Source organism: Orcinus orca, chromosome 2 (assembly GCF_937001465.1).
Source record: "Orcinus orca chromosome 2, mOrcOrc1.1, whole genome shotgun sequence".
Classification (NCBI taxonomy): domain Eukaryota; kingdom Metazoa; phylum Chordata; class Mammalia; order Artiodactyla; family Delphinidae; genus Orcinus; species Orcinus orca.
Window position 1 is genome coordinate 60,683,750 of NC_064560.1, and position 23,229 is coordinate 60,706,978.

The 23,229-nt window shown below is 46.7% G+C and overlaps 3 protein-coding genes across 11 annotated transcripts in view; all 3 read left to right on the plus strand.

Annotated features, from left to right (window-relative positions):
- The window catches only part of CPEB1 (cytoplasmic polyadenylation element binding protein 1), a 101,453-nt gene extending 89,898 nt beyond the window's left edge, over window positions 1-11,555 (plus strand). For 5 of the 9 annotated variants that reach the window (XM_049705791.1, XM_049705793.1, XM_049705794.1 and 2 more), the window contains exons 6-12: window positions 1,675-1,788; window positions 2,104-2,208; window positions 3,087-3,223; window positions 6,399-6,597; window positions 7,894-7,988; window positions 8,593-8,673; window positions 10,101-11,555. In XM_049705791.1, coding sequence (XP_049561748.1) covers window positions 1,675-1,788; window positions 2,104-2,208; window positions 3,087-3,223; window positions 6,399-6,597; window positions 7,894-7,988; window positions 8,593-8,673; window positions 10,101-10,211 — 842 coding nt within the window. In that variant the 3' untranslated portion in view covers window positions 10,212-11,555. The remainder of the gene's footprint in view (window positions 1-1,674; window positions 1,789-2,103; window positions 2,209-3,086; window positions 3,224-6,398; window positions 6,598-7,893; window positions 7,989-8,592; window positions 8,674-10,100) is intronic. The other 4 variants (XM_049705795.1, XM_049705796.1, XM_033402926.2 and 1 more) reach the window with 2 other exon arrangements.
- A 1,820-nt stretch (window positions 11,556-13,375) lies between these two features.
- On the plus strand, window positions 13,376-16,860 carry RPS17 (ribosomal protein S17). The gene is made up of 5 exons (XM_004278299.4): window positions 13,376-13,517; window positions 13,804-13,955; window positions 14,535-14,640; window positions 15,111-15,176; window positions 16,733-16,860. Exons 1-5 carry the CDS (start codon window positions 13,515-13,517, stop codon window positions 16,811-16,813), a joined length of 408 nt encoding a protein of 135 aa, XP_004278347.1. The 5' UTR covers window positions 13,376-13,514; the 3' UTR covers window positions 16,814-16,860.
- Window positions 16,861-21,380: 4,520 nt separating this feature from the next.
- Window positions 21,381-22,054, plus strand: LOC101279488 (dual specificity protein phosphatase 22-like). The gene has a single exon (XM_049705814.1). It carries the CDS (start codon window positions 21,411-21,413, stop codon window positions 21,891-21,893), a length of 483 nt encoding a protein of 160 aa, XP_049561771.1. The 5' UTR covers window positions 21,381-21,410; the 3' UTR covers window positions 21,894-22,054.
- Window positions 22,055-23,229: the final 1,175 nt, after the last annotated feature.

The window sequence follows — 23,229 nt, forward strand, 5'->3', positions numbered from 1 at the left end:
TGAATGTTCAGTTTCTCCATTCCCTTTGTTTCCATAGGTTTCAATATGTCTGTCTTTCTACTCACAGAGCTAGACCTGATCTCATTCTCCCTAGCAGTGCTCCTGCCCTATTTTAATGGTTTCGGCAATCTGTGTTTGTACTTTCTCTGTTGCCATTGTTTTCCTGTGAAATGACTTTACTGTGCTTCTGGATGAGGCCATTATATCGACTTCTGTTTTTGTTTGCAAAATATTGCTGATGGTGCCTAATTTCTTGCTGTAGCAACACATTGGGCCTATGCCTTTTAGAGAATGACCTTCCATGTTATTGTCCTGAATGAAAATGGTGGTTCATTTCATTAGCTGTCTGCTCCAGTGCTGGAGGAGGAGAGTAAAATAGGCGAGGACTAGCCAGTTCCCACTAAGGTCAGTCTCTGATCTGGAAGGGCACGGACTGAGTGGGGACAGGATTAAAGACCGATACGATAGAAGGCCCGGTGGTGTCTCTTTAGGTACCATAACGATAGCTTTGGAAATGATGGGGAATTGTTCTGACTTGGAACAGTTGTGACATTCTTATCTTGGGTTGCTGGTGCTGGTTTTTATTGGCAATGTCCTAACTTCTGTGAGTGATGAGTTCAGGGAAACAGTATAATGTTCCTTATTTGAACATTTGGGGAGAAGGTCCATTTGGACCAGTAAGCATTTAGGATGTTGTATGAAAAATTGTCCTGTTTACTTTCAAGTACAGGCATACCTTGTTTTATTGAGCTTCACTTTATTGCACTTCACAAATACTGCATTTAAAAAAATTTTTTTATTTTATTTTGGAGTGTAGTTGATTTACAATGTTATATTAGTTTCAGGTGTACAGCAAAGTGATTCCGTTACACATGCACATGTATCTATTCTTTTTCAAATTCTTTTCCCATTTAGGTTATTACAGAATATTGAGCAGAGTCCCCTGTGCTATACAGTAGGTCCTTGTTGGTTATCTATTTTAAATATAGCAGTGTGTACATGTCAATCCCAAACTCCCAATCTATCGATACTGCATTTTGGTTTTTTTATATACAAATTGGAGGTTTGTGGCAACCCTGTGTTGTCAGATGATGGTTAGCGATTTTTAGCCATAAAGTATTTTTAAATTAAGGTAGGTACATTGTTTTTTTAGACATAATGCTATTGCACACTTAATAGACTACAGTATAGTGTAAATGTAACTTTTATATGCACTGGAAAACCAGAAGATTTGTGTGACTAGCTTTCTTGCAATATTCATTTTATTGTGGTGATTTGGAACAAAACTCTGCAGTATCTCTGAGGTGTGCCTATAATTACAAATTTAAATTAATTAGTATTGTAAGCAATGACTAGATAAAACTGCTTTCTGGTTATATGTTATATGTATGAAAATAGCTTGAGTTGTGATCATTTTTACCCTACACATCTGGTTTGCTATTCCTCTCAGTTTTAGTGGAGTCAGAACTAGTGAATTAGGGTTATCATACTGGGCTGACTGGTTTGGTGAGGTGTAAGTTTTCTTGCTTTTCAGAGTAGTCATGGATGTTCTCCCAGGCAGCCAGACTAGGACTGTGGCCTCTATCCTCCCTTCCTGGATAAAAGTTCACCACAGAGAAGGGCAGTGACTTTGTTAATTCTTTGACTCCTGTTTCTCTTTGTCTTCTGCCAAAGCTGTGAATGAAGCCACCTGTACCTGGAGTGGCCAGCTTCCTCCCCGGAACTACAAGAACCCCATCTACTCTTGCAAGGTGTTCCTAGGAGGTGTCCCTTGGGATATTACGGAAGGTGAGCTCTGAGACCTTCTGCTTCAAGTGTTGAAGGTGGGGCATGTCTTTCAGGAACAAGAGACTTGGACTTGAGGCCAAGAACTGAACCTCTGCCTGGGCACAGGGTATTACAGGAGCAACTGTGATGGGAAAGGTGCACTTCATAGACTCCTACAGTGCTTCTGTGTCTGTTGCATACAGTTGTCACCTGAGACCAAAGGTCAATTCTGAGTTGTCTGTCAAGGAGGATGAGCCCAAGAGAATACTAGTGGCCCTGTGCCTTCCTCGGGAGGATGGTGTCTCAGTTTCTGTCATTCTTTTCATCTCTTTGCAGCTGGATTGGTTAACACCTTCCGTGTTTTTGGCTCTTTGAGTGTGGAGTGGCCTGGTAAGGATGGCAAGCACCCCCGGTGTCCTCCCAAAGGTAATATGCCTAAAGGTAATAAAGACATGGTAGGAGCTTTTTTTCCCTCCTTAGTATGTAATTGCACTGAGGGACGCTGGGGTGTCACAGCTGCATGATGATAACAAGGTTTGGGCACTCCACAGCACAGAACTTTCAGCTCTCGGCACTCCTTCTCAACCTCACACATCCTTCTGTTTCTTCTGAGCCAATGTTCCATCTGTCCAAACTCACACTGCAGTTGGAGCTCCCTGTGAAACGGCCTTGTGCACTTCCCTCCAAACCTGAACCCCAGCCGTTCCTGACCTCTCAAAATGAGGCGTTTGAAAAGCTTTCCTTTACTTGCCTTTCCTTCCCAGTTACGTTGTTGCCTGACCTAATTCTGAGCTCCCTTTGGAGTTAGCAGGAATGAGGACCAAGCATCTGATTTCTCACTGGTCTGAAATGAGATCCCTTCCCTGTAGAAAGGAGCAAGTGCTATTTTCACTCTGCCCCATCTTTACTGAAAGTGTTCCGATGAACTGAGCCAGTGGTCTAACTAGGCTTTTAAAGGAATACCTCCATCCCCTGGCCCCAGACCTGTCATTGCTCCTGCCCCCAGGAAAGCCAGGCTTGCTGACCTAAACATGCTTTGTGTTGTGGGATAAAGAGCTATGTGGTAATGATAGGATCCTCTGTCCTACTTTGCCAATCCCTTCCCTTACTAGGGTGGGAGATGGTGTGCTTCTCCCTCCGTTGGCCTGGTTGTCCAGCATAGCAAATGCTTCCATTCAACAAGACTTTCAGGAGTAGGACAAAAACGTGTTTCACCCATAAGGCATCTTTCTCGGAAGAAACTCCCTGCCACAAAACCAAGGCTGAGGAGTTAGCCACCTGAGGGATGTTAATGCAGTTTCTCCTTCCATTGGATATAGGGTATGTATATCTGGTCTTCGAACTAGAGAAGTCTGTCCGGGCCTTGCTTCAGGCTTGCTCTCATGACCCGCTGAGCCCAGATGGCCTGAGTGAATATTACTTCAAGATGTCCAGCCGGAGGATGCGCTGCAAGGAGGTGAGTTGGCACAGCGTCCTTTCTGGATCGGGTGATTGGCATATGAGGCAGTGGATTTCATGGGGTGGGTGGATACACAGGCTACAGACAAGTATCCCTACTGAGGCAAGAGGGCTGCTGCTCTTGCCCCACGTTGAATACAACAGAACACTCTCAGCTGCATTAACCCCCCACCCCGCACCTTTGGGCCATAATGGTATGTATGTGCTTCTGCCCATGGAAATCAAACTGTCTCCCAGATCTCCTTCTATTCTAGCCAGTGCTTCTGTCCCAGACCTCTTGTCTTAGAAATGAAATTGAAATTAGCAGCTTTCTCTGCTTGGACTTAACTGAAAATCTACAGTTGTTTCTCCCTTGTCCTGCTCTCAGGATGTGCCTTCTCACCTCCTAATCTGTGGTGGGTAGACCCCTCTTTAGCCCACATCTATCCATGGATGACTTCTTCACTGCCATTCAGGGCTTTATTACTATCTAGTTTCCTCCATCTGGTTCTCTCTCCTTAGGCCGTCTCTGGTATCAACCTCAGCATCGTGAGTCTCTAGCATAGAGCCATCCTGCCTGGGAGCCTCATTGCATATTCTTGGACCCTATCTCAGGCTTACTAAGTCAGTTTGGGTGGAGTTTAAGAATCTCCACTTTAGGACTTCCCTGGTGGCGCAGTGGTTGAGAATCCGCCTGCCGATGCAGGGGACGCATTGGGGTTCGTGCCCCGGTCCGGAAAGATCCCACATGCCGCGGAGTGGCTGGGCCCGTGATCCATGGCTGCTGAGCCTGTGCGTCCGGAGCCTGTGCTCCGCGATGGGAGAGGCCATGGCAGTGAGAGGCCCGCATACCGCCAAAAAAAGAAAAAAAAAAAGAATCTCCACTTTAACCAAGTTCCCCAGTGGTGCTAGTGGGTGGTGTTTGAGAACCACTTGTCAAAGGAAGTTTTGAACTCAGGAATCAGTGTTATTTTTTAAAATTTGGTTCCAGAGTACATTACTTTTGTGATATTGGATGAGATATTTAATATCATGAAACTTCATTTCCTCATCTATAAAATGGAAAATTGAAATGCCTCTTTTAGTAAGAAGATTAGCAGTTGCCAGGGGTTATGAGGGTAGAGGGGATGAATAGGCAAAGCACAGAGGATTTTGAGGATGGTGAAGATACTCTCTGTGATACTGTAATGGTAGATACATGCCATTATACATTTGCCAAAAACCCATAGAGTTACAGTGGTAAAACAAACCCCAGGTGTGAACCCTAATGTAAACCATGGATTTTGGACAGTACTGACGTGTCAGGGTAGGTTTCCTGATTGCAGCAGGTGTGCCAGTCCTGTGAGGGGTGTTGAGAGTGGGGGAGGCTGTTCGTGTATGGAGGCGGGGGGCGGTTATATAGGAACCCCACATTTTCAGCTCAGTTTTGCTGTGAACTGGAAGCTGCTCTAGAAAGTAAAGTCTACTAAAATCTGTAGGGTAATAGAGAAAATGCCTGTTTTATTGAGATAGTCACATTGGATTTAAAATAAATGATGCATGTGACAAAGTTGGCTCTTTGTTCTACGATGTTTCCTGGTGTTAGTTCACATTGATTTTGTCCTCTGGCTGCGCACGGTGCCCCACAGTTTCCCTGCCTTCTTTCTTGCTGTGTGGAGCTTATGTAGTTATCACAACTTATGCTCTGGGACTTAACAACATGCTCCTTCTTCCCTATCCCCTGCTTTCACAGTGAGAGGCTGCCATTGCAGCACCACAGGCCCTCACCCTCCTCAGTGCCCTGCAGACACCTTCCTGCTCCTAGTCCCTCGTCACCGCATCGCACAGTGTTTGAATAGCTTTCTTTGATGCATGGGCTGTAGGCAGCTCTGGTTCTCATCTCTCTCTGACCCTCTATTTCCTTTGTGTTTCCCCCTCCACACCAGAGTAGTAGGTATTTGATTCCCCCCCCTCTTCTTCCCCATGTCAGACAAGTTACTCACTTGTGTGGCTCTGCTCTTACCTTTAGACCACACTCACCTCTCTAGTCTCATGTCCTACTTGAGCCCCCCCTTCCTGTGGGGCCTTTCTTTGGCATGTCCTATAATTATAAACTCCTACTTTTAAGAAAGCTTGGAAAGCGTGGTGGCTGTTGGGATGTGAACCAAGATTGTGATACTTTCCCATGGTAATGGAAAAAGCAAGATGGGCTTTTGCATCTTCCAATGAAATTGGCTCCCCCGGTAACTTCTCCCAGGCTCTCTCATCTCAAGGTTATCTAGGTCTAGAACCCATCAGACCTGATTCTTGTTTTCCCACCATGCCCAGGCAGTCTGAATTCTGCAGATTCTCCTGTTGAAGAATCTTCTTGATCTTGGCCTGTTCTTTGCCCAGTACCACCAGCCTTCTCCAGGTCTTCTTCAGCTGTCCTGTGAACTACTGTTCTGCCTCCTTGCTGGTTTATGCCTCAGGTCTCTTCCTGCTTTGAGGCCTTTTTTTTTTTTTAAAAAAAAAAAAATCTTCACAGATTAATCTTCCAAAAACACTTAACTGATCATCTGTCATCTCACTTCATTCTGGAGCCTTCTGTCTGCTATGCCAGATTTTGTTCTAGGCTCAGGATTTGGAAGCAGAGGACATGGTCAGTTCCTGCCCTAGTGTCACTCTGCCCTGCAGAACCTCAGTGTTTTCCTGTGTGTGACTTTTCACACTACCTCTCTCCAGTTACTCCCACTGCTCCTGTCACAAGCCCTCTAGTGAGTACATTGGGCCAGTAACCATCTCACACAGATACCTTCAGCAACCCTACCCTCTGTCCTTCAAGCTCCTATCCTGTCGTTCTCTGTGAATCCTTCCTGTCCCAAGGACTCTAGACCATGCTGTCTGTTCATCAGTGTCCATGGTCCTTTGTTGGAACCACATGGTTGAAGGTTGTAACAGTGCTAGGTTCCTGGGTATGACAGTTTGGGACTATTTTGCTTACTCTTCAGAATGGGTAGACTACTACTCTACCATTTTTTTAAAAAACCATTTTGGACTCACGGACTCAGTAAAATTCAAGTCTAGTTGTGTTGGGGTGAGGGTGGCTTGCCGAGTACCTGTGTGCCTGGGACTGTATGGGGCTCAGCTTAGCATCTCCAGAGCATGTGCCTCTCCATACGAGAGCCTTTTTCTGGCTCCCTACCAGGGCTGATATACCTTTGGGTGGTTTTTAGGTACAAGTGATCCCCTGGGTCTTGGCCGACAGCAACTTTGTTCAGAGCCCATCTCAGAGACTTGACCCCAGCAGGACGGTATTTGTTGGTGCTCTGCACGGGATGCTGAATGCCGAGGCCCTGGCAGCCATTCTGAACGACCTATTTGGTGGTGTGGTGTATGCTGGGATTGACACAGATAAGCACAAGTATCCCATTGGTAAGTGTCCCACTTCGGTGTGGGAAAGCTGGGTGGCCCCTGGGATGTAGACCAAGATTGTGATACTTCCCTATGGGAGTGGAGGGGGAGACCTGACTCAGACCTGCAGATCAGCATATACCAGCAGTATAGCATCTTTTTCTAGATAAGCCACCAGTACTGACCCCTCTGTACCCATCCCTCTCCCACCACTTCCCTTGAAGGGGAGAAAAATTGATAGGAGGTGAAAATGAAACAGGAACTTTGGTTGGAAGCTCAGAGTTAACAGCCAAACCAGTCTGAGACAGACAACAGGTAATATTTCATTAAAAGGCCAGGACTTTCCTGAACTTGCTTGGTTTCCTTTGTTAAGAGGCCTTGAAAAGCGGCCTTGTCTAGGGTCAGAGACCACATGAGGCTGAAGGAAGACTCTGGGTGACTCAGCCAACAGAGTATGGTCATGGCCTATGCTGTCCTAGTGTAGGGGAGTCTGGGGGCCTAACCACTGGGTTTTGGTCAGCCCCACTGGGAAAGGAGGGCAGTTTCCCAGTCGTGGTAGAATAATCTTAGTGGTGGGGTTTGGAGGTGGAGCAGAGCCTCAGCTTCCTGATCAACACATGGCTAATCCACCTTCCCACATGCCTCTTCGTCTGCCCACCCACACAGAATCTGGTCAGGAAGGAGCATCTTGTGCCTTTCAGTGCCGCACCGCAGATTGAGAACAGGGACTTCAGAGGCTGCAGGGGCAGAGGCGGCACTTGGCAGGATGAGGCTGCTTCCGGCTCCCCTGCTAGGCTCTGGAGTACCTCCAGGCCAGAAGGGCCTTGACTGCTGGGCCTGCCTTCAGAGAGGTGTTCTATCTGCATCTTGCTTTCCACTCTGAACCCTTGTAACCGTGCCTGTGCATCTGCTTACACGGAGGAGTCTCTTCCCTCCTCCTTGTGGTCAGCAAGTCCTCCCCCCATTCCTGAGGGGGTTGGGCCATCATGGTCTACAGCTACACTGTCTGATACAGTGCCACCAGCTGAATGTGACTCTGAGTGCTTGAAGTGTGCCTAATGCCACATGTTGAAATGATAATATTTTGGATATATTGGGGTAAAGAAAATTAATTAAAATTAATTCCACTACATTTTTCTTCTTCATTCCACTACATTCATTAAATGCGGCTACTAGAAAACTTAAAATTACCTAAGTAGCCCACATTATATTTCTATTGGACAGCACAGCACTGATCTAGGAACAGGGTTTCCTGAGCGTTGACAAGTGGCGTTTGGGAGAATTTGGCTGGAAGGTAAGTTTTCCTGTTTTTCCTAGGGTCTGGTCGCGTGACTTTCAATAACCAACGTAGTTACCTGAAAGCAGTCAGTGCTGCTTTTGTGGAGATCAAAACCACCAAGTTCACCAAGAAGGTGAGTGGGCTGGTCTGTACCCTCACTCTGGGCCATCTGAGAGGGGTCTGGGCCAGCCACTACCCAGGGCAGGCCTGAGACGGAAGCTGTCCCTGTGCTGGATATGCTTTGGGGAATGAGCCAAGCTTCTGAGGACACACTTGAGGTGAGGTTTGGGTTTGGGAGGGGCCTGGTCTTGGTCCACTCGGGGGGATGGGAGCTTGGGACTGTTGAGCCTCCTCAACATGTGGGGTGCCTTCCTGTGCTGTGTTATTTGGCCAGCTTTGCAAGGCAGCCTGACTTCTATTCTCCAGCCTGACCTGCATTTTCTGATTGCTTACTTGTTGCTGGATGATAGAGTGCCATGGTCCGGTTTGCCGAGAAGACCAGGCAGTAGTGTGTGTGGTTGCACACACTTTGTAGAGCCAGCCTGGCAGCTTCTGCAGTTTGGGCACCTACCGTCAAGGATCTCTGTACTCTCTGCCTATAGTTCTCTCTGGGCCCCCCTTAAAACAGGAAGCCCCCTGTATTCATATGGATGGCCCATGACATGCCCTTCTCTTCTGGCCCATTTGGCCTCCTGGTGAGAAGCAACCACTTCATTATCCTGTTTTGCTTTGTGCAGGTTCAGATTGACCCCTACTTAGAAGATTCTCTGTGTCATATCTGCAGTTCTCAGCCTGGTCCTTTTTTCTGTCGAGATCAGGTGAGTCCCCTGGGCACTTGAGATGTTTATAAAATCCCCGCCTTCAGTTAAAGATTGTCATGTCTCATTTGTCACATGGAATGTTGGAGTTCTCAGGTGCCTCACGGTTGTCTTAAGAGCATAGAAGAGGCAGCAGTAATGTTTGCCGATGATTAGACCCAGAGACACACTTGACCCAAAACTTGTTGGGAAAGCTTGTTGAGTCTTGATACTTTGGCCTTCTCCTTGCCTGGGATGTTGGTTTTCAGTGTGGCACTATTGGTAATGGTGATTTTTGAGGATGATAGGAACCTGCTGGGCGTGGTCAGCAGTACCTATGAGCCAGGCACTGTTGTTCTAAGTCTAAGGCCTTCTAGATGGATTTTCCCCTATGCATGGAAGCTTGCTTTTTTTACTTCTGAACCTCTGGACTGTTTTGATATTTGTACCTGGTTTGTACCCAGTTGTCACAAGCAGGCAGAAAGCAGCATGGCAGTTTTTGTTGAGTGTTTCTGGGTGGTGGAGCACAGATCTGGATGTATTTGGGCAGTGCTTCTCATAGTCTAACGTATATACGCATCACCTAAGGATCTTGTGTAAATGCAGATTCTGATTCAGTAGGTTTGGAGTGTGGCCTGAGATGCCTTGTTTCTGACAAGTTTCCAAGTAGTGCCAGTGTTGCTGGCAACAAGACAAGTTTGGGATGTGTTCGAATACTAGCAGTGCATCCATACTTAGTTATTTTTGCAGTGGTGCTGTCACTCAGGTTTGGAGTCTCTGGGTAGACAGTAGTTAAACTGAGGCTGCAGAATGAGGATATGAAGTAAGTTTGGGTTGCTCGGTAAAGCCGGAGAATAAGTGTATCTGAATAGCCTCTTCTAGCAGGCTTTTGTGTGTGTGTATCTTCCACAGATGATCCCCATTTTTAGATAATGGCTCAGAAGTTTAGTGGCTTGCCCGGGCTTACACAGCCAGCGGGAGTGTGGGCCTGGGACTGAGGTAGTGCCCAGTGACCTCTCCTCACTTAGTGTGACGAGGGAGCCGTGCTGCCCGGCATTAGGATCTGGAGTCACTGTCTTTCAATGTTCTCCCATGTTAGCAGGCGTGTGCTACAGCTGCTCCATAGGAGGTGGGAAGGGCAGGGGACTGGAAGAGCAGCTGTGGTGCTAAGAGGAGATGAGGGAAGCTGGCACAGTCTCTACACAATAGGAGCCCAGCATGCTGGATTAAGTCTGGGCACCCATAGAAACAGGCAGTGGATTTGCCATGGTTTGGTCAGGCCTCTGTTGGGGATGAGAGGGATCCCCAGGACCATCTCTTCTAACCCCACAGAGGCCATCGGGAATCCCCCACTTGCTCTTGGGCAGAGCAGGCAGCTCATGCAGCTGCCCCCCTGGCTGGTGCTGACACAGGCCTGGCTTCTCTCTGTTTTTCTCCGCTCCACCCAGGTGTGCTTCAAGTACTTCTGCCGGAGCTGCTGGCACTGGCGGCACAGCATGGAGGGCCTGCGCCATCACAGCCCCCTGATGCGGAACCAGAAGAACCGAGATTCCAGCTAGAGGAGCTGGCCTTGCCCAGTGGCCTGTGGCGCCTGAGGCTGGCAGGTCAGGCAGTAGCCTGCACCACCCTGCTGCCACTGGCCACCAGGGAGCTGGCTTCCCGAGGACAAGGGAAAATCGTAGTCACCTTTGCACTTGCTGAATCTGTCTTTGTTTCTGCACTAATTAATGCACAATGAGTTTTGTCGGATTTTGTTTTCAGGGGGTGTACCAGGGCAAGGACCCTTAGGCTCACCCTCCAAGCGACTCTGTAGTTTTCCCAGATTTTAGTTCCTCATTTTGCCGATGAAAAAGCAAAAAAGAACTACGTGTCCAGAAGGTATTGACACGATGCCTACATCTAGGTTTATTTATTAAAAGCGCTTTTTTACATTCCTTGCAATACTGATGGTGATGATGTGCAGGTCTCATTGGTTTCATTCTTGCAGTTGCCATACAGTGCCTTTCCATTTATTTAACCCCCACCTGAACGGCATAAACTGAGTGTTCAGCTGGTGTTTTTTACTGTAAACAACAAGGAGACTTTGCTCTTCATTTAAACCAAAATCATATTTCATATTTTACGCTCGAGGGTTTTTACCGGTTCCTTTTTACACTCCTTAAAACAGTTTTTAAGTCGTTTGGAACAAGAGATTTTTTTTTTCTTTCCTGGCAGCTTTTAACATTATAGCAAATTTGTGTCTGGGGACTGCTGGTCACTGTTTCTCAGAGTTGCAAATCAAGGCATTTGCAACCAAGAAAAAAAAATTTTTTTGGATTTGAAACTGGACCGGATAAACGGTGTTTGAGTGGCTGCTGTATATAGTTTTAAATGGTTTATTGCACCTTCTTAAGTTGCACTTACTTGGGGGGGGAGGGTTGATAGAAGTTTTTAATCACAAAGTCACAGGACTTTTTTCTTTTGTAACTGAGCTAAAAAGGGCTGCTTTTTGGTGGGGGCAGATGAAGGCTCACAGGAGCCCTTTCTCTCAGAGGGGACAAGTACCCTTCCCTTACTTCTTTCATTTGAGAAATGTATGAAGCAACAGTTGCAGTTGACTGAAATGCTACTGGAATTTGAAAACTTGACTTTTTCTTTTTTTTCTTTTTTTTTTTTAAAAAAACGACTTGCCCCTCTTTGGGAAGCTGTGTGCCAAAGAACCAGTGTCATAACCCCCCCTCCTCCCTCCTGCTGAGCTGACGTTGCATTGTTGCATATCCCAGCTACTCTGTGGGTTTTGTGAAGCTGTGTGTGAAGTCTCTACCTCATTGTAGTATATGCAGGCAAGACTGCACTCTCCTACAGATGTGTGGAGTAAGCTGTGGTGTAGTTTTTTTGGCACATAATAAACACGTTGCAGCAGAGTTCTGGTTTTGTCTCTGTGTCTGAGCTGTGGGAAAAAGGGGGCAGTGGGACACCAAGATTCCAGAGTAAAAACCCACATTTCCTTGGATCTTCTGTGATGAGATTCCAGCCCAGGTTGATAGTGGGGCCATGTGGGGACTTGCCCCTGTAAGTCCTTCTTGGTCACTTCCGTGGTCAAATGCACCTCGGAGGTGCCTCTCTAGTAAGTGGGTACCTCTAGTCTAGGTATGTAAAAAGCCCTCACAAATAAACTTCTTGGGGCTCCTCTTTTCATAATCCTAGACTCAGCTTGGAGGAACTGGAGGCATAGCTCCCCAGAGGTCGGCATGAGCCACTTGTTCTCAGCTTCTCCTGTAAGCCTCAGAGCTGATTTTTCTTCTTGGGAGGCTTCCTATCTTTTGGAGTCAGCTGTGCTGACCCAGTTCTTTACTGAGTGGGAGTAAATTTTTGCTGTTCTTCAGGACTGTCATCTGGACTCTTTCTCACAGGCGGGATGCCAGGATTTTTGAAAGGGTCTGCTGATGATTTTTTCAGGTAGGTTGTTCCTGGGCCCAGCTGCTGGAGTGATCTTTGGAAGATTCCATTTTAGTCTGCGGTGGAGGGAGACCTGCACACTGAAGCATCCGTTCCGTGAGAGGTGCAAGAAGTCACTATCTTAGGGGGTGGGGAGTCCCTTCAGCAAAGAATGAGAGGCCTCATCTTTCCCTTGAGGCCTGATGGCAGCAGCATAGTTTGAAGTGTGCAGGTAAAGTAAACTGCATCTCTCTTGAAGGAGAGTCTGACTCTCCCTTTTGGTGTCCTGGTCTGTCCTGTCCTATCCTATTCAGAGAGTCATCTCTTCTCCCCTTTGGTCCCTCTTTTGTCCAGGTGCTACTTTCAGGGCAAGGGCTTCCTGTCCTTCAGCCTTCCATTCTCAGTCAGTTCAGAGACTGACTGGACTGTCCAAGGTGACCAGGAGTTGAGTTGGGGGATGAAGCACAGCCTGGTGCCCCTTAACTCATCCAAACTGGGCAGCCCAGTCTTTCTTTAAGTCAGGCGGGGACTTGGAACCCACTTAAGCCAAGTTGGAGATAAGGAGCAGGGCACTCCCGAGGCTAATGAGGCTACCAGGGGTAGCCTGTGCTGGTGGCCTCAGAAGGACCTGGTTTGCTGATGGGTACAGCAGGAACAGCCTTATGACGGTGGTGGTTGGAGAGAGTGCCTCAGCTGGGAGCGCTACGGGTGAACTGGGCCCTTCACTTAAACATTTGAGAACTTGCTTTGTGCCGGGCACTGTTCAAGGCAAATACTGCCATGGAACTCATCCTTAGCTGAGAAAATTGAGACAAGTCACTGTGACGTGCTAAGAAATACTAGAGCAACTTTAAAAGGCTAGCAATGCTAAAAAAATGATAAAAGGATAGCAGTGTTACTTTGTATAAATTGGAGGGAAAGTTCCTCTGATAAGGTGACGTTTGAGCAAAGACTCGGAAGAAGTGAGAGAATTCTTTCCCAGTTGTACCTGTGTCTCCACCAGGCTAGACACAAGTCTGTGACCCATGGATTGGGTGGGGATCCTGTGCACGGCGCCATCCCCTACTTCCTCACTTTTCCGCGCTCCCGCCTTCCTGATGGCTCTTAAGCCTTCATCCCTCTCCGCATCATGTGTGGGAGAGATACGCCGCCGCTCTTAGTCTAGGGCACTTTAATGGGCTACCTAACCACTGAAGAAGGGTCTAGAGAAACCTGCGTAAGACCACCCTAGTTGGGGCGGGGTGGGGCGGGTCAGCCACTCGCTACGCCCACTGGATGGCAATTGGCCATACTTCCGTTCCATTCCGCCCCGCCCCTCTAGGGGTCGCTGTGCCGCGCTTACAGTCGGCTCAGCGCATTTCAGACTAGGCGGAAGCGGCTTTCTGGCCTGCGCTTTATAGGCCTCTCGTGCTTCCTGTTTCCTCTTTTACCAAGGACCCGCCGACATGGTAGGTGTTTTTGTTTCCAATCTGGTACCCCCCACAATCGTCCTCCATCCGCCGCTTTGCACGGCCCCCAGCCCGCGAGGAGGGGCGCAGTACCCTGTGAGGCCGAAGCCTCCGTGGGCCGCTGGCTTCCGCGTTGACCCCGCGCTCCAGCACTGCCCGGCCGGCCTTCTCCCCCTCCTGGGCTCAGGCCCAGCCCACGAACCCCGCTCCGGTTAGGGCGTGACGCCGTGCTGTTCCCCGGAGGGGGTTCCTGAGTCGCGAGTGACCCTGTGTTCTCCACTTGCAGGGCCGCGTTCGCACCAAAACCGTGAAGAAGGCGGCCCGGGTCATCATTGAGAAGTATTACACGCGCCTGGGCAACGACTTTCACACCAACAAGCGCGTGTGCGAGGAGATCGCCATCATTCCCAGCAAGAAGCTCCGCAACAAGATCGCAGGGTGAGTTCAGCCGGCGCTCGGCCTCCAGGGCCTGCTGGGAGACGGAGAGTCGTGGCCCCGCGGGTGGGTCGTGGGAGCTGGGTTAGCACTAGTCTCCCGCTGCTCCGAGAAGAGCGCTGGAGGTGTGCCTTTGCCGGGTTTCTTGGTGGGGTTGTCTTATGTTCGCGTTGTATTTGGCGGTTTGACTGGCGGGGGCGCTTGGACGAGGTTAGCCACAGTCGACCTCTGGAAGACTAACGTTAAGTAAGGGTGTACTCGATTTAATGCTAACTTATGTACACTGGAATTCGAAGTAAAGGAAATGAAGGTTGGGAGGAGGGGTCGTGAAGGTTTGTTGGGAGTACTTGATAGCTTTGAAAGCGAATTTGAATAGAGAGGATGTGCGACACCAAAGGGACAGGCATGCCTAGGTAAGTGGAGCTGCGTGTGGAGGTTTTGTGTATGTAGGAGGTTCAGAGTCAGGGTCCCCAAGGTGAATCCTCTCCCTTCTCACTGCGGGAAGAGAACTAAAATATACATCCAGACGTTCTGGGTACCAGTGGGAGCCAATGTGTGTTCTTGGGCATTTGTTCTTTGTAGCTATGTCACACATCTGATGAAGCGGATTCAGAGAGGCCCAGTGAGAGGTATCTCCATCAAGCTGCAGGAGGAGGAGAGAGAGAGGAGGGATAATTACGTGCCTGAGGTAAACTTTCTGGGTCTTATTCTGGATCTCTTGTTCATCCTGAAAGATAAAGCAGGTTCCTGAGAACCGTTTCAGGTACCTGGTTTTCAAAGGGACCTCAGCTGAGTCTTCATATACCCTTTGACCAGCTGTAGGTGCCTATAATTTACTTGCCTGTATGTTAGGTTCTGTTCTGCCCTGTTGGGATCATGTAAGTCCATTCTGTTTTATACATGAGAGCCTTTTAATGATGTTTGGTGACTTATGTCTTCTGGTTTGATTATTTGCCCTAGCATAGTATTTCTGCAGTATAAACCCAATCTTAAGGTTTTCTAAATACTGGATTCGTGGGATCCTACTGTATCCTCTCTATGCCACCCATCCCCGTCCCCCACCCCCTTTTTTTGTTCCTCATTTAAGAATCTTAGAGAAAAGGCAGGGAAGGTGAGAGATAACTCATTGCTATTTGGGGCCTGCCTTGTTCCTTACAGGTCTCAGCCCTGGATCAGGAAATCATTGAAGTAGATCCTGACACTAAGGAAATGCTGAAGCTCTTGGTAAGTGTTTGCTGAATTCCTAAAGTAGGGCTTCCCTGGTCGCCATCCATCAGTAGCTTTCTACTGTGGGTAATACTTCTAGGTAACACTTACTGAGTCTTTAAAATATATCAAGTAATCTCAATGTTTCTATATGGCGTTTCCCTTTTCCTCAGTGTGTCCCATGAGGCACATCCTGTTATTTACATTTTATAGATGATGAAATGGTAATTTCAAGGTGAGTAGGTGGCAGGGATGGGAATCCATCCACCCTTCTAACCACTAACCTAGACTGCCTTCAAAGTGGGTTTAGCTAGTTAGTGAAGGTTCATTTTGCTCTCCACACGAGGATAACTGCCAAATCCAGTGGCTGTTCTTCCAGGACTTCCAGAACACCCCTTCTCTCAGTTCCTTCTGTTCTCTTCTCGATTTTGTGGCTGGCTTCTCACATTTACCCCCTTGGTTCCATCCTTAGTTCTCTTTTCAGTCTGCCTCCTTACTTCTATATCTGTATGCTAATCACTCAAATGAGCTGTGGTCTCATTTCCAGTTGCTAACTGGGCACTACTTGGGTAGTTCAGCTATCTTCAATACAATCTGATAAGTGTCTCTTCTGTGACATATCTTAGTACTTTAGTAGTTTGGTGAAAGCAAGAGCTTCAAAGTCCAGGAGGCAGTTGGTGATTTAGAGCAACTTTATTTTTCCTTTTTATGATTATGAAACGTCTTAAGACGTTCAGAAAGATAATGAATAGAGTGAACACCCATATACTACCACCTGGTCTCAGAAAAACATAACCAGTACAGCTAACGCCTGCTACAGATCATTTTGTCCTGAAATACTACTCTGGAATGCATCTTTTTAATTTCAACTGTAAAATTGGTTTTTGAGGATAAAATGAGGAATTAAATTCTGGTTATATGGTGGGCCCTTGGGTTCTTTTTTTTTTTTTTAACATCTTTATTGGAGTATAATTGCTTTATAGTGGTGTGTTAGTTTCTGCTTTATAACAGTGAATCAGCTATACACATGCTCTTGGGTTCTTTGCACTTAGATTGAGCCACCTTAAAGGCAGGCCCTGACCTTGTCCTACCACTATTCTACCTGGGCCCTTCACAAATGTTGATTGCATAAGTGATGCCTCCTACCTGAGGGCTGGTCTTGGAAATGAAGTGGCACTGTATATGCCTTAGAGGAGTGATTCTCAAAGGGACAGATTTTGCACCCCACAGGGAACATTTGGTAATATCTGGACACATTTTTGGTTGTCACAACTGGGGGATACTAGCAGACATTAGTGCATAGAGTCCAGGAATGCTGTCAAACGTCTTAAAGTGCACAGGACAGCTCCTTCATGGCTGACTGTGGAGGATCCTTCAGATCGCAGGTAGACCCCCTACAGAGTTTTATTGCTCTGGGGTGGGGAGGAGAAGGCTCTCTTGGTTTTCTGCAGGGTCCCACCAATCTGACCCCAAGGTTGTGGAGGCTGACAGAAGCATAGCCTAATGGTGGTGCCGGGGCTCTGGACACAGATCTCACCAGTACAGCCACACTAAGCCCCTTTTTATTGTTCCAGGACTTTGGCAGTCTGTCCAACCTGCAGGTCACTCAGCCTACAGTTGGGATGAATTTCAAAACACCACGTGGAGCCGTTTGAATCTTTCTGCTGTGCTGTAATATTTTCAATAAACCTCGGACAACAACCGTGCCTGTGTCATCTGTGGGGTTGGGTGCCGGTGGAGCTAAGGGCAGGAATTCTTTCTCAAGGGAGATGTATCCTGAAGAAGAGCGGTCTGCAGTGTGACGCATCTGTAAGTGGCCTATGGGCAGCGCCCATACAGATTATGGATGTGGTAGGAGGCCTGAGCCTGGACACCTGCATCACTTCTTTGGTTGCCAGCTCTACCCTTCTTGGTCCTCCCAGGCCCTGAGCACGCACTCTGGCTTCAGACAAAAGTCAGGAGATGCTTTTCCCTCCTCACCCTGTAGGCCCTGCTTCAGCCTCCTCCGAGTACATGCAGTTTGGGTTAATGAACCTGCCGGTCTTGAAAGGGTAACGCTCCTCATGTGTGTGAGGGTTGGGCTTTCTGTGGGTGGGAGATAGGACGTGTGTGGAGGCCAGTACCTGGAGCATAGGAGATTGAATGAGTGTGAATGGATGTGTGGGGGAGGATCAGTGAAACACAAGGGGGATGTGTCAGTTCAAGGGAGGCTGAGCTCAGTGGGTGGATCCCGGGTGGGTGGATCTGAGCTTGGGGAGCTGCTGAGGCTGTGGGTCCAACTCTGTTGTGGAGAGTGCTGGGTTGGGCTGGTCCCTGCTGAGCAGTGGGAGGACAGCTTGCAGCACAGGCTCCTCTGCTTGACTGTCCTGGGCTGAGCTGGGCCTGTTTGTGTACATGTGCATGTCAAGATCTCTGCAAGGTAGTGGCAGGACCTAGGTCAGTCTGGCTCTCCATTGATCCTTGCACATCTGGTTCTGTGAGGCAGATACGTGCAACAAACATCCTAAAAATGTGTATTGTAGCAGTACAAAAATTGTAACAATTTTGATTCAATTTCAGACTTGAAAAGTTGCAAGAATATATAGCACAAAGAACTTTAAAATACTCTTACCCGACCTCAGCTCACATTTTGCCCCAATTGCTTTAATTCTGTCTCTATACACACTTTTTTTTTCTGATCCATTAGGATCAAGTTAGAGATGGGCCCTTTTGTTCCAAATATTTTATTGTCAGTTTGCTAAGAACAAGCATAACTGCAGATCAATGATCATAATCGGGAAGTCTAACATTGATATCATACTGTTACCTAATCCATAGTCCACTGTAAAATCTTGCCAATTTTCCCAATAATATCTTCCATAGTTTTCTTTCCTGGTTCAGAATCCAACCCAGAATTACTACATCTAGTTCTCATGTCCTTCAGCCTTCTTTCCATGTCTGTCTTGGAAAAGTATTGGCTGATTTTGTAGAATGTCCTTCAATTTGGGTTTGATGTCGGCTCACAATTAGATTTAATTGAGCTTTTTTGTGTAGGAATACAGATGGTCCCTGACTTAAAATGGTTCGATTTAAGATTTTTTGACTTTAGGATGGTGTGAAAGTGATATTATTCAGTAGAAACTACTTCAAATACGGAATTTTGATCTTTTCCCAGGCTAGTGATACGTGGTAGGGCTCATGATTCTGGGCGGTGGCAGTGAGCCACAGACCCTAGTCAGCTATGTGATCTCAAAGGTAAACCCAACAATACACAACTCTTTTTTTGTACCCATACAAACATTGTTTCACTTTCAGTACAGCATTCAATACGTGAGATACCCAATACTTTATTATAAAATGGGCTTTGTGTTAGATGATTTTGCCTAACTGTAGGCTAATGTGTTAGGACATTACAAGTAGCCTCAGCTAAGCTATGATGATCAGTAGGTTGTGTATTAAATGTATTTGTGACTTAGGGTATTTTCAATCTACGATGGGTTTATTGCAACATAACCCCATCATAAGTCAAGGAAGATGTGTACCACAGAGGAGATACTGTGTACTTGATGCATCATATTGGGAGGCACAGAATACTTGGTGAGTTTTAGTGATGTTTACTTTGAGCACTTGGATTAAGGGGCATCTGTCAAGTTTCTCCACTGTAAGTTATAAGGAGGTATTTCGAGGCTAAATATCCTGTTCTTAAACTTTTCACTCACTAGTTAATAGCATCTATTAATATTTTAACTCCATTATTACCTTTCTGTTTATTAGTATGTACAGTAAGGAAGAGCTTTCTCTTAAAACTTTTTCTTTCCGTTTTTTGATGTGGAGTCGGGCATTCTCAGCAAATACTCTTGCCTTCTAAATACAGCTCCGTATAAAGAAGCCTTTCCTCTTGGTTTTTGGTGTCAATGATGAGGAAAGGGGTGGGCTTTCTGTATGGGGGGAGAAATTAGAGCTGGGTTAAAATTACCAATGGGTAAGAAAATTAACAAAACGCCAAACCAGCAACAAGGCCGTTTGCTGTGATGTTTGCCACACTCGCCTACTAGGAGGCAGTGTCATTGCTATTCCACATCTGCCTGGCTCTACCTCTAGGCCCTGTGCTCTAGATAACTTAAGATGAGGGATGGGAAGGGTTGGGGGAGGAGGAGGGAGCCGACTTGGGCTGCACGAAGCAGCTGTTTATCTTCCATCAGTGTTGAGGAGCTTCTCTAGGCCTTAGTTCTTTCATCTGTAAAACAAGACCTGTGCTCATTAGAACTTCCTGTGGAGCTTGTTAAAAGCAGGTGGCCAGGCCCTGCCCCTGATTTGGGCCGTGATTTGTGTGTTCAGGAGGTGGGTGGGGCCTGCGTGGGTGTTCCACAGGTACTTGCTGGCAGTTCCAATCCCAGTTGGGTTTGGAAACTGCCAGCCTAGCAACTAGCACTGGCTGGCCCACGGTGCAGTCTCCCATGTTTGGGGTCAGATAATGCTCTTCGTGTAAAATAGACAAGAGAGTCTTCTGCCTTCTGTGTCACAGATTCTGCTTCTTCAAGATTTGAAAGGCCCCAGGAAAGTTTTGGAGGTAATTATCTTCTTTTTTTCTATATTGCCCTTAGTTGTGTTAAAGTATAATTTTCAACAAAGTGAAATGGCTCTCATACAGATGGATATAAAATGAACACGTTAAGCATTTTTAAAAACTCAAAGAACTGAGATGTTACAGTCAGTTCAAAGGAGAAGTCAAGGACAAATTTGGAGTAAAAGAACGTTGAAATGAATTTATAAATGGACACGAGACTGACTTCTTCCACAGGAGGGAAGTCAGCTGAACCTCTACCCAACAGAATTTATTTATTTGCATTTGTCTATAGATAAGAATTATTTGTATTATCAGGTATCTATAACTTACAGAGTTGTAAAATAGCTCCAAGGCAGTGAAAGGTGCAGAGCCTCTCTATAGAATCCAAATCAAAACCCAGGTTGTTGCTCTTACCAGTTGAAGCACAAATTTTCCCCTCTATCTGTAAATTCATATTCTCTGTATTGCTTACGTTGTTAATATTTTTAATTTTATTAGTATATAATTATAGTTTTCTCATAATTAGGAAAACTCCGTTGTTATGTGTCATTTTAAATGTTATGTTTGTTTTCTTTTCTAAACTAAACTTGTCAGATATTTATTTTATCCATAGTTTCAAAGAACTAGCACTTGGAGGTGTAACTTTCTTTTTACTTTACTTTTACTTTCCTCATTAGATACTGGAAAAAACATGGATTCAATTGTGAGGAATGTGAGTAAAGCTCATTTTCTTTTTCAACTGCAGGGGTCAGCAAACTATGCGCAGCTGCCTGTTTATGGGTAAGCCATGAACTAAGAATGGTTTTTCACATTTCTAAATGCTTTAAAACAATAGCAACAACAAGAGGAGAATACTGTGGGCTGTGGAAACTATACGAAATTCAAATCAGTGTCTACATACAGAGTTTCCTTGGGGTGCAACCACATTCATTTGTTTACAAATTGTAGATGGCTGTTTTCCTGATGCACTGGCTGAATTAAATAGTTGCCACAGAGACAGTACGCAGCAGTGTTATCACTTTGCAGTACAGACTGCAGTTATACATTTATAACTCAATAGTGTTATGAGGGCCATACCTATCACCATATCGTGACATTTAATTTTTTAAAAATTATTGGTGCATACTTAACGTTAAAAAAGAGCCCCCCCCCCCCCCCCCCCGGTCTAAGAACGCGCAGGGCGACGGCGGCCGGGGTGGGGGTGCGCGTGTGCCCTGGGCCCGGGCCCCCCGGGAGCCATAATCCTGGAGGGACCCGCTCCCAGGAGTCATGTCCCTGCGCCCCGGCCCCCGGGAGACATAATCCCTGCGCCCCGGCTGGGCCCCTAGGAACCGTGTCTACAAGTCCCGGGGGCCAGCGTGGCAGGGGCTGGCGTGGCAGGGGCCGGCGTGGCAGGTGCTGGGCTCACTCCGGGAGGCGGCAGGCGCTGCGAGCCCCTTCCCGCTGGGGCGCCTGTGCCGCGGACCGGCGGCTGGGGATCGCGGGGGACAGGAGCGCAGCGGACAGAGAGGCCTGGGCGCCGCCGGTTCATGTTGCTGTTTACGCTGCGGGCGCGCAGTGCCCCCGCCCGCCCGACAGCCCGCTGCTCCCCCGTCGGCTCCAACATGCCCTCAGTGCGCCTGCCGCTGCGCCCCCAGGCGCTAGACCGCGCGGCCGCCATGGGGAATGGTTAATCCTGTCTGGCCTGTATATCGGCAACTTCAAAGATGCCAGAGAAGAACAAGATGACACACATTCTGTCTCTGCACGACGGCGCCAGGCCAACATTGGAGGGGGTTAAATACCTGTGCATACCAGCAGCGGATTCACCATCTCAAAACCTGACAAGACATTTCAAAGAAAGTGTTAAATTCATCCACGAGTGCCGCCTGCGAGGTGAGGGCTGCCTTGTTCACTCCCTGGCCGGCGTCTCCAGGAGTGTGAGTCTGGTGGTTGCATACATCATGACGGTCACCGACTTCGGCTGGGAAGATGCCCTGTGCACTGTGCATGCAGGGAGGTCCTGTGCAAACCCCAACCTGGGCTTCCAGAGGCAGCTCCAGGAGTTTGAGGAGCACCAGGTCCATCACTTCCGCCAGTGGCTGAAGGAGGAGTACGGAGAGAGCCCTTTGCGGGATGCGGAAGAAACCAGAGGCATTCTGGCCACCCCAGGGATTCTGAAGTACTGGGCCTCTCTCAGAAGACTGTAATGTACCTGAAATATTGCAAAGCCAGAGTTTAGGTGCTGCCCAGAAGAAAAGCAGACAGAGTTTAGGTGCTGCCCAGAAGAAAAGCAACCAGAGTTCATTTTTCAGTGTCCCGAAGTAATTTGTGAACTCGCCTGTTTTCATTTTAAACAATATATATGCAATTGTGTCATCAAAAAAAAGAAAAAGAAAACTGGGCTTTAAATGTCATGTTTTTAAGGTATGAGTAACCCATTCATTCGGTAGGCAAGGGAAGCTGTTTACCAATGGTGAGTTAATTTCTCTGGAAGAAACGTGTGCAGAGTAAGTAAACTTATTTAAAACTATTAGCCTTTGGGTGAGAATGGTTGCTTAAAGGGGTGAGAATCGTTGCTTAAAGGGTTGAGAACATTGGGAGCAATATCAGTAGTCAATTCAAAACAAGGCAAATGATTTGGAATGGTTTTCCTTGGTTCTTGATGAGTCAAATGTTACCAATACTGCTCAGCTGTTATGCAAGGGTCAATGCCAACTTTGAAGAGTAAAGAATTAGCCTCTAGAATAATCTGCGTAGAACAGCTACAGGTGAGAATAATTTTAAAGATGAGAAATCACTGATTCAGTATAACCTGAAGTGGGGATTGGCTGAGCTAATGTTACAGCTGATTTTGGTAGAAATACATGCAGAGCAGAAAGGGCTTATTTGGACAGACTTCAAAGCTTGCAGAAACGTAAAGTGTTTAAAACCTGTGTTATTCATTATGTTACTCATTAATACGTATTCTGTAGAAAATATCTAAATTTCAATTATTGAACCAGTACTGTTAGCAGTGAATTTTACTCTCATAGAGTTGACCATCATCAGTTCCATGAATTTTGGTAGTTGTATTTAACTGTGGTAAAGTTTTTCTTAACATATAATATTTGTTATTTTAACCATTCATAATTGTATAATTAGAGGCAATAAATATGTTTACGGTGTTATGGTAACCATCATCACTATGTCTAAAACTTTTTCCTCATCCCCAACAAAAACCGTGTACTCGGTAAACAATAACTCCCTATTCCCCATATCACATTTTGTTTATCCATTCATATTTTGGTGGACATTTTGGTTGCTTCTGCTTTTTGGTTGTTGTGCAGAATGCTGCTATGAACATGGGTGTACAAATATCTGTTTAAATCCCTGCTTTCAGTTATTTTGAGTATATCCAAGAACTGGAATTGCTAGTTCATGTGGTAAATCTATGTTTAATTTTTTAAGGAAATGCCGTACTATTTTCCACAGCAACTGCACTATTTTACATTCCTACCAGCAGTGTACAAGTTTCTCCACATCCTTGCCAAAACTTGTTACTTT

What these genes read in the sequence shown, in the direction of transcription:
- LOC101279488 (XM_049705814.1), top strand. Translation starts at nt 21,411, where the DNA reads ATGCCAGAGAAGAACAAGATGACACACATTCTGTCTCTGCACGACGGC.
- RPS17 (XM_004278299.4), top strand. An exon ending in GGGATAATTACGTGCCTGAG is followed by an intron (nt 14,641 to 15,110) that starts GTAAACTTTCTG and finishes TGTTCCTTACAG; the next exon opens with GTCTCAGCCCTGGATCAGGA. An exon ending in AGGAAATGCTGAAGCTCTTG is followed by an intron (nt 15,177 to 16,732) that starts GTAAGTGTTTGC and finishes TTATTGTTCCAG; the next exon opens with GACTTTGGCAGTCTGTCCAA.